Genomic DNA, 17,093 nt, shown 5'->3' with positions numbered 1-17,093 from the left:
TCTCTATCTGGATTGTGTAAGAGATTATGCTTTGAAAGCTGGTCTGTTCTTGTTGTATATCATTTATTGTCGCTACCAGTGTGTAAAATTTTGTTTTAGCTTAACAATGGCCAATGTTTATATAAACACTTTCATATTTATATGCTGAATGCACAAATTTTAATGGGACAAAGAGTGCTGCATTTATAAGAATGTTTATACTGCAAATAAAATGGCACAAAAGACAGATGATCTGTTATGACCCTTGTTGTGTGTAAAAGGTTTGACAAGCTGATGATAGCAGTTATTGCACTTTTGTTGATTTTGATTTTTTGTCAAGACTCCTGTTATTAACTCTCTATTCTATTTCAACTCTAAAAAAATACTTTCATTGTCTAACATCATTCATTTCTAATCATTTTTAAAGAAATTGTAACTTTATATCTTCTGTATTTTATAGTTGTAATATCAACTATGTATTTTTAAAGATTACTTTGATCTAACACTAACAATTCAGTTTACATTTGTGTTACTTGTTCTTAAAAAATATTAAATGTTAATAGATTGTTAATCGGTTCTTAATCTTGCTTATTGGCTTTATTTAAATTAATTAAGAATGAACAATACTTTGCACTTTTTAATCACAGTATTTATTAATGCATAATTAAAATTCACATTTGTGCTTGATAACATTAGCAAATACACAGTCAGATAACAGGAAATAACAATGAACATCTTTATTTTCACTAACGCTATCAAAGATATGTAAAATGTTTCGTTAAATGTTACATTTAATCTCCTAATCTAATTTCTGATTGAACATTACAATGTATTGCTTATGCACCTATTCACTCAACCGCCACTTTATAAGGTTCACCATAAAGTACAAAGTTGGACCCCTTTTGCCTTCAGAACTGCCTTAATCCTTTGTGGCAACAATTGGTACTGGAAATATTCCTCAGAGATTTTGGTCCATATTGACATGATAGCATCATGCAGTTGCTGCAGATTTGTCGGCTACACATCTACAGTATGATGCAAATCTCCCATTTCATCACATCCCAAAGGTGCTCAATTGGATTATGAACTGGTGATTGTGGAGGCCATTTGAGTACAGTGAACACATTGTCATGTTCAAGAAACCAGTCTGAGATGATTAGTGCTTTATGACATGGCACGTTATCCTGCTGGAAGTAGCCATCAGAAGATATGTACTCTGTGATCATAAAGAGGTGGACATGGTCAGCAACAATGCTCAGCAAGGCTGTGGCTTTGACATGATGCTCAATTGGTACTAATGGGCCCAAAGTGTGCTAAGGAAATATCCCCCACACCATTACACCACCACAAGCAGCCTGAACTGTAGATGCAATGCAGGATGGATCCATACTTTCATCTTGTTAATGCAAAATTCTGACCATACCACCGGAATGTTGCTGTTGTAGCCCATCTGCCTCAAGTTTCGATGTGTTGTGCGTTCAGATATGCTGTAGCTGCCGTCAGAAGCAATTCTTATATATTACACTCTAATTTTCTACACACCTCAGTTGTAACGAGTGGTTATTTGAGCTACTGTTGGCTTTCTATCAGCTCGAACTAGTCTGGCCATTCTCCTCTGACCGCTGGCATCAACATGGCATTTGCACACACAGAACTGCCACTCACTGGATATTTCCTTTTTCAGACCTTTCTTTGTAAGCCCTATTGATAGTTGTGTGTGAAAATCCCAGTAGATCAGCAGTTTCTGAGATACTCTGACCAGCCCGTCTGGCATCAACAACCATGCCAAGTTCAAAGTCACTTAAATCACCTTTCTTTCCCATTCTGATGCTCAGTTTGAACTGCAGCAGGTCGTCTTGACCATGTCTACACCCCTAAAAGCATTGAGTTGCTGCCATGTGAATGGCTGATTTGCATTAATGAGCAGTTGAACAGCTGTACCTAAAAAAAGTTGGTGGTGAGTGTAAAAAAGAATCCTCTACACATCATATTGTGCAAAATATCATTTTTAAAAGAACACTTTTATCAATAGATTTATTACTGATTTTATTGAAAATGCACAGAATAAAGTCTAATAAAGGCTGTCAGAGTATACTCAGAGTGTCTCTCAGACAGAGGATGTCTAACTTTGCACAGCTTGTTCAGTGGCGTTTCCAATGGGATTTTAAAAATATTTTCCTTCATGTAATCCTGTTAGGCCTTGACTTACAAGCAGCTTGTTCTTCCTATTAGTCTGCTGTTATGCAGGGTTGGTAAGTGCAACAATTCTTGCAACATAATCATATATATACTGCATCATAATTAACAACATTAACTAAACAAGTCAAAACAGTAAACAAGAAAAAGACAGACGCAGCAGTTAAACTTTGATAAATATTTTGTTCATGGAACATTTTGCATGTTTAATAAAACCATATGGTTTGTCTGTTATGGAGAATATTTTCCTTTAATTCTAGGCCAATGAGAGTTATTTTTGCCAGAAGCCTTTCTGTTTATCCGGCAACATTGGTCCTTGGCACCAGCATATCTGTTCTGATTAGTGCCAAGTTAAAAATGTAAGGCAGAATTTCCCAAGTATGTCACAAGCTTAACTCACTTAGTTGAAATTATTTTAATATTGTTTCTAGTGCTGGGCAAAGTTTAATCACAATCACATAAAAAATTGTTTGGTCCCTTTATTAATCTGGGGTCGTCACAGAGGAATAAATCGCCAACTTATCCAGCATATGTTTTACGCAGCGGATGCACTTCCAGCTGCAACCCATCACTGGGAATCACCCATACATTCTAATTCACACACACACACACACAACGGACAATTTCAGCAAACCTAATTCACCTATAGCGCATGTCTTTGGACTTGTGGGGAAAACAGAGCGTCCGGAGGAAACCCACATAAACGCGGGAAGAACATGCAAACTTCATACAGAAATGCAATTAACCCAGCGGAGGCTCCAACCAGCAACCTTCTAGCTGTGAAGCGACAGCATTACCTACTGCGCCACCACGTCACCTTTATATTCAGTAGCATTCTATAAATGAACACAAAGTCCCAAAGTCTACTAAGGTCATGATATTCTTAGTTTCTGCTCAAGAATGCAATGAAAGCTGCCGTTTGTGTATAGCTTATAAGCCACTTGAGCATTATTAGGTAATCTCAATAATATCTCCTTATTACAGTTTTCATTTCACATAAGAAAACTAATGCAGTTTGCTCTGTTGAAACCAATTCCTTTTAGAAGTTATGGAATAGAGGAGCTGTATGTAAGGAATATGATTTATAAATCATAAAATCACAGATTACAGAGTTCTAATTCTAATCTTTTACCTAATCAAACTATTTTGTATTGGATTTGATCCAAAAATCGGTGGTTTATACATATCCATAAAACAATTTTAAGAAATATTTTTTTGCTGATAATAAAAAAACAGATTTTACCAGAGATGGGTTGCGGCTGGAAGGGCATCCACTGTGTAAAAGCGGTTCATTCTGCTGTGGCAACCCTGGATTAATAAAGGGACTAAGCCGGAAAAAAAAATGAATCAATGAAAAAATGGAGAAACACCTTCAATTTCTTAAGTCATTGCTTAAGTTTATTTTAATTGATCCTAACAGTAGTATAAGAGCAGTATTTAAGTGTACTGTATATTATGATTTACATATTTTCTGAAGAACATTATAACAAATGTAACTGAGAGATTTGAAAAAGTAAACGCGTCAAACTTAGAGAACACTTTTTGATGTTATTGGGATTAATCTGTCACCTGGTGGTAAATCCGGCAAACCATATTTAACAGCTTTCCAGTTTTTACTGACTTTTTAGGATTTCTAGAACATTGCATTGCCAGCTCATTCAGAGGTCCCCAACATAAGTTGTCTACAAAAGAAAAATGCAGGATAAGGTAGAATAATACAGAGATTAATATTTGTTTGAATGGAACTGTTCTTCAGTTTAGCTCTGAGGAGAAAAAAATATATGTTTCTCAATATACAGATATTGCTGAGGATCATGTTGTGTGGACAGAGAACTGATCAAACGTTCACTTTTGAGATGAAGGCAATTTATTTGGGTATGCTGGGAAAGATTTTTTTTATCATCAAACTGAGGGAAAGACTGAAGGTGTGTAGAAGTCACTGTAAGATGCACTGTAAGTGTCATGAGTTTAGGATGTGTACTGCAGCAATAGTTATTATAAAGCTACACTTGACAACACATGGTTCTTTCCCTGTATCATTGTCTATTCAGTCGACAAATTTCATGCTGGATGAGCAAAACGGGTATAGCAGTTGCTTGAAGCTTAATACATTAAAATATTAAATGTCCTGTCCAGAGTCCTGAACTAAACCTAATTGAAAAGTCAAAAATATGGCTAAGACATCTACTGTCACTAAACTATAGAAGCTGATCAAGATCACAGCAGAGCAGTGTTACAAACTAGTGATGTCCTGTCAGAGACTAGTGATGTCTGTGAGAGACCAGTGATGTCCTGTGTGACAATAGTCATGTTTTGTGAGATTCTAGTCATGTCCTGTGTGAGACTAGTGATGTCTTGTGATACACTAGTGATGTCTTTTAAGATAGTAATGTCCTGGAGACACCAGTGATATCCTGTAAGATAGTAATGTCCTGTAAGATGCTTGTTATGTCCTGAGAGACTTGTGATGTCCTTTGAGAGACCTGTAATTTCTTGTGACGTCCTGTCAAAGACTAGTATCTTGTGGCCATGGATGTGGTCAAATCATTCAAAGCAAGAACCTGTGTACTTCATATTCAATGTTCAGAAATTGTAGCTGTAGTTGCTTTGGTTATTTTGTAAAACACTTATCCTTGCTAAATTGCTTTACATGTCAGTCAAAGATTTTTTTATGTGTTTATAAATATCTAAAGTTTGATTTCCACTGCATTGTATAGGCTGAGTGGAAGAATTGTGCTTAACCCTTTAAAAGTTCTGTCATTTCTTTTTAAGCATGTAAATGATATTCCTAATCCTATATTTCACAACTTCGTAATCTTCATACTGTGCTTGACTGGACAATGTGGGCCTTGTTTAGGTTTGCTGTATGGTACAATAAGCCTTACACTTTGGATTCCCAGTCCAAAACTATACATTTACATACAGTATACACAGCACACTGATGAATACATACAAATTACACATAAAAACACTTATTTACTAAACAGATTTGCAAGATAATAATAAAAGCAGGTTAGTGTATCAGTGTAACTCTGAAACTTGTTTATGATTTGGCTTCCACTCAGCTATGAATAACACAATCTGGAAACAAAGAGCCTTTTAATAGAACGGAATTTAAAAGCTATTGTCTAAAAGAATATTGCAAAGGTTTCTATTTTGATAACAGTTTAAGATTGTGACTACATACTGTTTCATACTATTACTACTCAAGACATTTTCTCAAAATATTTTGTCTGAATATCTATTTATTATTCATGTTTTTTTTCTAAACCGTTAACATCTCCAACTCCGAGAAGGAAGGAACATTCTCAGAATTGTTAATTCAAAGTTCAAAGTTATTTGAGAGTAATGTTCTCAGCATGTTTGGAAAAATCATTCATAAATTGTTCATGAAACAATGTAAATAGCACTTACTGTAGCCTTCTTTGGTGACAACTATAATAAAAATAAACAAAGTAGTAATATTTTAGTAGCCTAACTTATGTTTGTAGTAACTATTGTATTACCATAAAAACGTTAGTCGTGAAGCCATGGTTTATTTTGTAGCTTCTTTATTTTTATGGATTATTTTTAAGTTACTGACACTGCTTTTAAACCAGCTTCTATGATGTTACGATAAAAAACAATATGGTTAGATTTTATGAAAATGCTCTGGTTCACTGTTTTACTTTAAATCACATAAATGGTAAAATTGTGTTGCTGTTTTATTTATTATACCTTTCCGCTTTCCTGATAATGCATTTAAAACGAGGGTAATTTAGTTAGTTTTACAAAAAAAATATCAAAGTAAAACCATAGTTAATTTCATTTCAGAATGTATGCAAAGCATTTAAAAGTAACATTCCAATAATTCTGAAAGAATGTTTGCATCATAATGAAAGCAATATAAAAAGAGAACATTACTACGTTTTCTTAATTGTATTAATCATTAGTAAAGCGTTCCTAAAATATTTTTGTTGGCTGCTGACAGTGCCCACGTTTGTAATCTCAGCTATTTCATTCACTCATTCAGATGCAAACCGTCGGATGTTGCTGTATTAGTGTCAGGAGTGGCAGCTCGAGGACACCTGTTGTGCAGGCAGAGAGCAGAGCCGAACAGAGCTCGACATACTGGATTGGCACAGGCAGGCTGCACTGGTCCTCGTCCACCCCGGTCTTATTATCAGAGCGCTCAGAGACACAAAGGCTTGTTGTGTAACTGAATGAGCGCTTTACGGTCGCCTTGTGTAAATACGTATCAGGGGTCAGTGGTAGGAGTTGTTGTGATCATTAATACATTCTTGCGCGGATTGAAGCAGACAGAGGGGGCTTTACATAATTACGTTCATGCTTTTTCACGTGAAATGCTCCTTTAAAAGAAGGCTTCGATTGAGCACACCGAGGCACATCTCGCGCGCGAGCGAGCGGACTGTCATTCTTCACAGTTGGGTGGTAAAATTGTCTTTAATATGGTGACGTCGTATCCATTACCGGAGGGATTCTCCGAGTTCGATGTGTTTTCCCTCGGATCTTGTCTGCTCGTGGAAGGTAAGGATCATGTTCGGGTTAAAAACAAGAATTTTGGGTGGCAATCTTACTTTGTGGATGTGTGTATGCGATTCATTCGGGAACGATAGCAAAAGGTCTGCAAAAACAACACTGCTACGATTTAAACTGTTTACATTAAGACTTGACTTTTAAATGTTATGTTAATATTGGCTCTCTGCGTCTCAAGGATGTTCACGCGTTTTTTTTTTTTTTTTTTTGTCTCCCTGAAGGTCTCCTCGGATTTTTCCTGAACGCTGTCACCGTTATTGCTTTCCTTAAAATCAGAGAATTGCGGACCCCAAGTAATTTCCTCGTGTTCAGTCTGGCCATGGCAGATATGGGCATTTCAACGAACGCCACAGTCGCGGCATTCTCTAGCTTTCTGAGGTGAGCGCGCGCTTGTGTTGATGATGATGTTGTTGTTGTTGACGAAACCCCTAGAGGCGATGCTGCGTCACAGATGCTGGTGTGTAAATACAGCTGTGATGTAATGTTGCTAAAGGTGGTCATTTTTATGTTATAAGTGCAGCTGTTAGGTAAGAGGGGTAGTTGGAGATGCAGGATTTTTAAAATTCTCTATTTGATTAAATGACTTCTTATCATAATCTAGTCCAAACAGGGCCAATCAGACTAGAATACCTTTTTTGATAAGTAAACCAAGTCAGGCTAGTCTGAGACTTTTTAAAGTATTTTAAAACTGGATATATTTTAGAATAAAATCGTAGCCATTGTACACCATGGTTAATAAATATTCAAAGATTATTAATTGATTGATTCTGCAGTATTAAAGTATCATTTACGGCTCTCCAAATAATCGTTTTAAAGGATTAATTGGATAATTCAAAGAAAATCAAATCACAAAGAAGCTTTCAAGAAGCATCAATTACAATAGAGCGCTTTAATTGTTTAATTAGGTTTTTAGCTGGTAGACCATTAAAAAAATGTTTACCTAATCACTATTTATGTTGCTAACTAATCACTATTGGACCTAAAACCAGCCATTAGACAAATTTTATATATAAACATATTTTTTAAATAATATATGCAAGAATGTGAACAAATGTTTTATATCAGCATGGCCTAATGTCATTTAGAAAAAAAGCTTTGTGTATTATTATTATTATTTAATTTTTTAATGCACGTGAGCAACATCAAATTTAAAGACTTTGGTGAATTTTTGCATTTGTAATACTTCTCTTTCTGAAACGCCAGATACTGGCCTTATGGATCAGATGGATGCCAGACCCATGGCTTCCAAGGCTTTATGACTGCTCTTGCCAGCATACACTTTATTGCAGCCATTGCTTGGGACAGATACCACCAGTACTGCACAAGTGAGTAACAGACCCGAGAACATTAGCAAAACAAAAGATGAGATGCCTCTCACCATGGGACCATCAATTCAATGGGATATTTAACAGTGTGTAATCTAGTTTTGCCTGAGACCACCCATTTTGCAAATAACACCTGCTGATCACATAATTTTCAATTAAAAACATGCTTTTCAGAGAATGATCGTTTCAAATTGGTATGTCAAGCAAAAAACCAAGGTCTAACCAGTAAACCAAATTTTAAAGTAATGCTTGTTACATACTATCACTGAAAAGTTTAGGATTCGTTAATTAAATGTAAATTTTGAGTACATTTTATGATAAAATGTGTTTCTGCATATACAATTTCTACAATTATAATTTAAAGGATCATGGGTCCAGAAGAACAATGCTTAAAAACCCAGCTTTATATATTCTATATGGGGACTTCAAGTTCAAAAACTTCTAAGTGCCATGTGAAATTTTCTTCTAAAATAAGAAATTATTTGCACACTAACATATGATGCAGTAGCACTTCGGGTGTCCCAAGTTCAAATCCCGGCTCGAGGACATTTCCCGTCCCTAACCTTTTCTCCAACTTTGCTTTCTGTCTGAAATACTGTCCTATCCACTTAATAAAAACGCAAAAAGGCCAAAAATAAATCTTCAAAAATTTAATTAATTAATTAATTAATTAATTTAAAAAATTGAAGTAGCTAAACATAAACATTGGAGTTTAAGAAACAAGTATAATTTTAGACGAAAATGTCAGACAGCACTTTTTTTTTTTTGGCATCTGACCTCTTTATATTTTTTAAATGTATGGAAAAACATCTTGCTGCCCACAGGCATTTGAATGCTACATTGTGCAAAAAACTGGTATTTAAAAAATTAAACAAAATAGCTTTAGACATTCTGTTGCCTTTAACTGACTCTATGTGACTGCTAGATTAGAGTTTTTGAATAAGTTGACAGGCAAATGTTTTGTACAGTATCCCACCACTAATGACATCTAGTTTACATAGTTGTAAAAATTTTTGTAGTCAACAGATTGTCTAAAGTGGAGCATCAAAATAGTTTTGTGTCATTAAATACAACTTGTGGTCACCTTACATCTTTAGGGACAAAGCTGCAGTGGAGCAGTGCCATCACCCTGGTTCTCTTCACCTGGCTCTTCACTGCCTTCTGGGCTGCCATGCCTCTGTTTGGTTGGGGAGAGTATGACTATGAGCCTCTGAGGACCTGCTGCACACTGGACTATAGCAAGGGTGACAGGTAAGATGCACTGCTGATTAGAACATTTATAATTCCCATACTGTTGTATGATTAGAGCATACAATATTGCCTACCATCACCTGTGTTAGTTTCCTGGGGTAAAAAGTGCTACTTTAATTAACACAAATTGCTCATAAATCTAAAAGGGGAACAAATACACAAACTAAATTAATGAAAAGTTCCAATTCACAGCATTAAATTTTGAACTGGACACTTCTGAATTCAGAATTAAAATGTTTTTGCAGCGCTGAACATGATAACCAATCACATGCATTTTTATATAGTAACACTTTACAATAAGCTTGTATTAGCTAATACTAGTTCAGGTACTTACTAACATGAACAAGCAATGAACAATACATTTATTACAGTATTTATTCATGTTTGTAACCTTAGTTAATGAAAATGATGTTATTCATTGTTAGTTCATGTTACCTACAGTGCATTAATATTAACAAGCATAGGTTTGGATTTTAATAATGCATTAGTAAATGTTAAATTACAATTAAGAAATACTGTACAAATATTGTTCAATATTAGTTAAGTTAATATTGTGACCATTTTTATTTACATAATTTACTGACAGTCAATCACAAAAAAACAAAACATTTGTTATTTTGATCAAAAGCACAAGAAATTTTTCGGAATGACAACACTGTAAACCCTAAAAAGTTGAGACTACTCAAATGTTTTGTGGAAAGTGATTCCCTCAGTTCATTTGAGTAATGGGAAAGTGACAATGCAATTAATTGAGTTGACTAAATGTGGTCTCTTCATTGAATTAACTTAAATGTTTAATTACAGACAACTTAAATGTTTAAGTACAGATAACTTAAAATGGCTCAAAGACTAATCTTCCCAATTTTTCAGTTTACTTACTACCAAGGCCATATATATCGAAGTTGATATTTAGCCTCACCATATTGGTGTTTCGTAACATCTTAATTTTACGAGGTGGGTCATTAGCCCAACACACAACCCGGAGGACCAGGACATAAACCCATACACTACAGATAATCTAGCTTACCCAATTCACCTATAGCACATGTCTTTGGACTTATGGGGGAAACCAGAGCACCTGGAGGAAACCCACATGGACACAGGGAGAACATGCAAACTCCACACAGAAATGACAACTGACAGAGCCGGGACTTAAACCAGCAACCTTCTTGCTTTGAGGCGACAGCACTACCCACTTTGTCGCCCCTGCGTGTATATCAGTTAAGAAAAATTTATAAATAAGCATTATATGTACTTATTGATAATTTAACTTTTCTCTTTCGTTAGATGGGTTCAGCTAGTGCCTCTGTCCTGCTGTGCTTCAGCAAAATTTACCATCACAAGCAAAATGACCACCTTGTGTCATATAACATATATCGACCAATCAGCATGGTTGTCAAGGAAGAATTTCAAACACAACCAATCATTTTAAACAGAGGCATAGTAAATCATTTAAAGAAATACAAATGTTGAGTATTAATAAATATATATAATATAAATACTAATTAAAATATTTTTTGCTGCCTAATGAGTAAGTTAAACATACGTATTTAAGTTTTGATGCCAAAACTTGGTATTTTAAGTAAGTTTATACGTTTAAGTTATATTAACCTAACATCTTTAGTAATGACAACAGCAGGGTTTACAGTGAACATTCGGGACAACATTATTAGAATTTTGAAAAAATGTTTCAAGGCCTTATCAAATTAAAACAAATATGAACCCTTTACTCAAACACATATCTATTTATTTCAGAGAAACTGAGAATATTCGTATTGGTGTCCGTTTTTTTATAGCTGCAATTTCTTGGTTATTAGTTGTATTATGTTGTTGCATTATCATCAATACAACTTCAAGAGCAGCAATTCACCAATTACTCTAATAATATTGAGTACTTGTTTTTAAAATGTCTGTTTCATATTTACATTGTTTAGGTTATTGTGTAAATGCACACATTCTACTTCTAAACAGCATTAAACAGGTTGTTTTTAAGATTTACCATTTTACAGTTACAGTATTCCTGAGATTTACAGTAGACCTTACAGTTATACATATTACTGTATAACTGAGATAAACTGAGGCAAATTACAGTACATACAGTACGAGATATAAGATACAACACAAATAATCTAATTTAACAAATTGCCCTAGGAAATCCATTTCAGGCAGCATACTGTGTAGTACTTTAAACCCATTTACAGTCCAATATGAACTCAGAGCTTCTTTACAAAGCAAGAGGGTCACAAGGAGATCATGTGACTCTCACTTTGAATCTGTTCACTTTGAGATAAGACCCTCAAAGGCCTATAATGTAATTTTTTCTGTCCTTTTAATCAGGAACTACGTATCTTACTTGATCCCCATGTCCATTTTCAACATGGGCATCCAGGTGTTTGTGGTGCTGTCTTCCTATCAGTCCATTGATAAGAAATTCAAGAAGACCGGCCAGGCCAAGGTAAAGTATCCTCAGTGCAATATAAAGTTTGACATGTGAGACCAAAGGGTGCATGAAAAGAAGCGAGTATACATTTCCCCTCAAATTGCATAAGAACATTATTCAGGGTGACTTAGTAGGTCAAAGAAACGTTTTGCCTGGGAGCACAAAGGCATCTCTGCAACAGCTACTGAACTCTTCTTCAGGACAGAACTATTACATAATACTTAAAAACTGGATGCATGTGAATACCAAAGTGAGCAAAAAAAAGAGATTTTCTTAATTAAAACATATGCTGTTCAAATATTTGTGTTTACTGTAATAAAGCTGAACTATTAAAATATTAAAGAAAAACTAAAAATAATTTAGAAGTGTTGCCGTTGCTAAAAATTTTAATTAATGTATGCTGAGGCATTAAAGTTACAGTAAATGTTTACAATAAGGTGTCATTAATAGCCTTTATATGAACATATATAATTATTAACAAAATATAAATATTATTATAAACTAATTACTAATTAATATAAACGAATTAATATTTGTTGTTAATTATTGTTAACAATAAGGTTACATTTGTTTATATTAGCAAATGTATTAACTAATTTAAACAAAAAATGAGCAATCTTTTTTTGCAATAATACCATTTTTTATGTTGGTATATATTCAATTTTTTGTATATGCTTTATGTACTGCTAGTAATTCTTAAAAAATGATTTTAAAAAAACTAAATCTAATGAAAATAAATAAAGCGCTTACCAAACTTTGTAAAAATTGATGAAAAAAAATTGAAGTAATAATACAATCAGACTGTTACAGTTAGTTTAAACAACTATTGCCTGTAAATAGATGGTCATTAAATTAATGCTATGATCAATAGCTATATTGAGTCTTCATAGCCAGTTTAGTTTAATCAATACTCGTATAATCAATACTAATAAACTAATTTTGTGAGTTTTGTGTTCACTTTTTGTATAGGATGCTTGCCCAATGACATAGTAGATGTTTAATGGTGTATAAGTTGCATGCAAGTTAAATCTGCAGCATGTGACTCAGAAATCTGTCTAAATCTCCTGTGTGCTGTGTGATGTGTGTGTGTGTGTGTGTGTGTGTGTGTGTGTGTGTGTGTGTGTAGTTCAACTGTGGTACTCCTCTGAAGACCATGCTGTTCTGCTGGGGTCCCTATGGAATCCTGGCTTTCTACGCCGCAGTGGAGAACGCAACGCTTGTCTCTCCGAAACTAAGGATGGTAAGAAAATCATAAGGCATCAAAATGTGTCATTTACTCAACCTCATGTCTCATTTGAAGAACAAAACAAAATTCCTATAATAAATGGGATCCAAACAAAACAGTAATCAACTTACTTTATAAATAAATTAATGATTTTAAAATATCTTCTTTAGTACTCCACAGAAGAAAGTCATAGATTAGAATGCCCATAAAGGCACTGACATATGTACACACAGCAAAGTGCTTTTTCATTCTTTACCTTTGGAGGTTTGAAATTACTTATCAGCATAAAAAATAAATAAATAAATAAATAAAAAATTAAACAAATGTGAAAAAGATGCTACATGCTTTTCTCACAATGAGAATATTCATTCATTCATTTTCTTTTCAGCTTAGTCCCTTTATTATTCTGGAGTTGCCACAGTGGAATGAACCGCCAACTTATTTAGCATATGTTTTTTACGCAGCGGATGCCCTTCTAGCTGCAACCCATCATTGGGAAACACAATAAAAATATAATTCAATTCAATTCTCCTTTATTTCTATAGCGCTTTTACAATGTAGATTGTGTCAAATCTGCTTTACATAGAAGATTATAGTTAATTAAAACCGTGTCAGTCCAGTTTTTAGAGCTTAAGTTCAGCTCAGTTTAGCACAGTTCATTTTGTTTTAATAAAGCATCTTAAATTACAGCAAAATATCTAGCCGTATCGATGTGTTTATCTCAGGTAGAATGACATTTTAGTTTTTACTATAAAGCAGCTCCACGATGTTTGTTTTGGTCTGGACGGATTAAACAGGAATTTAACCAATGAATATTTCTGTATCAAAGAAGGCGGACCCACCTTTTACACAATTGCCAATGACCAATAGGTATTAAAAGTAGTTTACCATTAATTCTAAAGAACATTAAAATAATCATTTTGACTGAATTTATGCCACATCAGTTTATTTTTTGATTTAGCTTAATGTCAGATCACTTCAGACAGTAAGCCTTAAAGACTTTGGGGAATAATCCTTTTCTGGGCAACCAGGTGAGACATAGGCCAACTGATTTGGGAAAATGGATCCAGATACAAATTTGTAGCCCTTTCTCAATAGGAAATTAGCTGAGCAACATTGCTCTGCAGAATATTGCTTATAGCATTGCTCAAAAAGATGTCTCTCTTAAACAATTTTATAACCTATACACTACTATTTCTTTAGAAACTATTGCTACTTTTTAAAAAAAGTTTATGTTTTTATTCATGAAGTCTTAAGATTATTACATTGTAAAAAAATGTAATTAAATAAATAACATTCTTTAATTTTCTATTGACCAAAATAAAAAATATTAAACTGTAGATATTTAATTTTTTATTTATTACTGATAAAAGCAAATCAGTATGCAGTCTAAAATGTTTGGTAAAAACATTCAGCCTGTTTATATATATATATATATATATATATATATATATATATATATATATATATATATATATATATATATATATATATATATATATATATATATATATATTATTTTTTATTTTTTTTTTTAACCCAACAATTGGGTTTGCTACTATTTAAGTGAATTTTGGATCAAAGAACCCTAGCTTTTTGTTTTATTTTTTAAGAGTGATTGAATGATTTCTAAAGAATCATGTGACACTAAAGACTGAAGTAAATGCTAAAAATTCAGCTTTGCTATCATATTAATAAATTATGTGTTAAAATATATTAATTAAAAAAACACTATATTTTAACCTAATAATAATGTGTAATATGATCACAGTTAGAGCAGCATGGTGGCTAAGTGGTTAGCACTGTAGCATCGCAGTCAGAAGGTCACTGGTTCAAATCTGGGCTGGACCAGTTGCCATTTCTGTGCGGAGTTTGCATGTTCTCCCTGTGCTCGTGTGGGTTTCCTCCAGGTACCCCACAGTCCAAAGACATGCTCTATAGGTGAATTGAATAAACTAAATTGTCCGTAGTGTGTGTGTAAATAAGTGTGTATGGTTGTTTCCCAGTACTGGGTTGCAGCTTGAAGGGCATTCACTGCTTAAAACATATGCTGGAAAAATTGGAGGTTCATTCTGCTGCAGCGACCCCTGATTAATAAAGGGAATAAGCCGAAGGAAATTGAATGAATGATCACAGTTTTTGGGGATTTTTAAATAAATAAATCCATAGATGTGAGGTTTCACAAACTAATTTCGAGAGGAGAACGTAATATGATGGACCGCAGCTGGTCCCTATCAGTAACCGATAGCTAGCCAATCAGATTATTCCAAATTTAAAATAAATATCCAGCCTAACTTTACTCCCTACCTTCGTTTTGGAAGACCCAGCGTCACAGTGGCTCAGTGGCTAGCTTTTGTTATTTGAGTTTGCATGTTCTCCTCATGTTCGTGTGGGTTTCCTCTGGGTACTCCAGTTTCCGCCTATACAGTCTAAAGACATGTGACACAAGTTAATTAAATAAATAATAACAGTTACAAAAACTTAATACTGAACTTCTCTAAGTGTGTATGCACTAGTGTGGTTGGCGGTTTATTCCTTTAGAGCAGCCTTATTAATCAATGAATAGGCCAAATGAATCAAGGTGCTCTCAAGAACTACCTGATCTCATATCCCTCTTAATAATGTTCATTGAACAGGTGGGAGCCCTGAGCTCATTTATCTCCGAGCTCAGGGTTCTCTTCTGGGACAGCATGCCAAATCTGCTAACAGCATCAAGCATTATCTAAGTGTGAACTCTTGAAAGTAATGTTAACAAACTGACAAGCAATATTTCTGCCAGACAGTTACAGGTTATTAAATACCATATATATATATATATATATATATATATATATATATATATATATATATATATATATATATATATATATATATATATATATATATATATATATATATATATATATATATATATATATAATGATTCTAATCTGAATGCATTTTTACAGATTGCACCCATTTTGGCCAAAACCTCACCTACTTTCAACGTCTTTGTTTACGCCCTTGGAAATGAGAACTACAGGGGGGGAATCTGGCAGCTGCTGACCGGCCAAAAGATTGAGAGTCCTGCTATTGAGAACAAGTCCAAATAAACTAAACACATGAAAATAACCCCCAATGTCCTGTAGTTTCTAACAGGTATGACACACGCTTGTTGGCTTTGTGTGCTTATCTCATCCTCGCTGTATTCTTGTGGCGTGTTCGTGGACATGAGCGTAAAGTCTGTTTCTGGTGGTTTGGGTCAGTTATATTTGGTGATGGAGATTTCAACATATCTGATATTTTAACAAAACACTTGAGAATGGAATGGGGACCAATTTAAACTGCCTCATAGCAAAGCACATGAAAGCACAAGTGTTAAACTGTTACTGTAAATGTGGTTTTGAACAGGAGCACAATCAGGAATCATGTAACCTATTTTTAGGTGGCTTTTTAATGTTCAGATATGTTTTTTGTTTGAATGTAGGTGTTGTTACATTGTACATCAAAACTGCCTTTTTAATGTCCTAAACTTTTACCACTCCCCAGAATGCACGTTTTGGCACAATATCTACATCAAGCTTATGAGACAGAATTAGACAAGCACAAATTTCTAATCCCAGAAACAACTGCGCTTTTCACAAAAACACATTCCTCAGTGCACAAGATTAGTCAAAAGGAAAAGATTATTCACGAGACTCACTGCAATTGCAAATGTTCAGACTGCTGATCCCCCTTTCCCTTCTGCATATTCTGTCTCAATTTCAAAATGATTTATTTTGGCATCTGAAGAAAAACTAAATCGCTAAATCTTGCCAAATCAGGAGGTTTTTTGCACTGCAAGGAAACATTTTGTCAGACAAAACCCTGTTTCATGTAGTAACGTCTAAATTCACCAGTGTTGAATAATTCAAGTTTTACTTTTTATAGTTTCACAAATATTTATGGTTTCACAAAGTGTGTATATTGTCATAAAAGTCATTTTATGGGTATAAAATAATTACTGAATATATGTAAATTCAATCAGGAGGCTGACTATAACAAGCAAATGTAGCATCTTTTTAATAGTAGTAATTGTGCAAACTAAGTCTGCATATTTAATTACGTTACAATTTTGCCAAAAATGTTGTAACCAACAATGTAACAAATAGGATCCTTTACA

The 17,093-nt window shown here is 34.1% G+C and overlaps 1 protein-coding gene across 1 annotated transcript; it reads left to right on the top strand.

Annotated features, from left to right (window-relative positions):
• The first annotated feature begins 6,451 nt into the window (after positions 1–6,451).
• Positions 6,452–16,060, top strand: rgra (retinal G protein coupled receptor a). The gene is made up of 7 exons (NM_001017877.1): positions 6,452–6,702; positions 6,933–7,089; positions 7,915–8,036; positions 9,134–9,287; positions 11,625–11,742; positions 12,854–12,967; positions 15,901–16,060. The coding sequence occupies exons 1-7, from the start codon at positions 6,624–6,626 to the stop codon at positions 16,042–16,044; spliced, it is 888 nt and encodes a 295-aa protein (NP_001017877.1). The 5' UTR covers positions 6,452–6,623; the 3' UTR covers positions 16,045–16,060.
• The last annotated feature ends 1,033 nt before the right edge of the window (positions 16,061–17,093 follow it).

The sequence above is a fragment of the Danio rerio genome, chromosome 13 (genome assembly GCF_049306965.1).
Source record: "Danio rerio strain Tuebingen ecotype United States chromosome 13, GRCz12tu, whole genome shotgun sequence".
Lineage (NCBI taxonomy): Eukaryota > Metazoa > Chordata > Actinopteri > Cypriniformes > Danionidae > Danio > Danio rerio.
The sequence above is the reverse complement of the archived record's forward strand: the minus strand, read 5'-3'. Positions and strand labels throughout refer to the sequence as shown.

What these genes read in the sequence shown, in the direction of transcription:
- rgra (NM_001017877.1), top strand. Translation starts at nt 6,624, where the DNA reads ATGGTGACGTCGTATCCATTACCGGAGGGATTCTCCGAGTTCGATGTG. An exon ending in GCATTCTCTAGCTTTCTGAG is followed by an intron (nt 7,090 to 7,914) that starts GTGAGCGCGCGC and finishes CTGAAACGCCAG; the next exon opens with ATACTGGCCTTATGGATCAG. An exon ending in AGAAGACCGGCCAGGCCAAG is followed by an intron (nt 11,743 to 12,853) that starts GTAAAGTATCCT and finishes GTGTGTGTGTAG; the next exon opens with TTCAACTGTGGTACTCCTCT.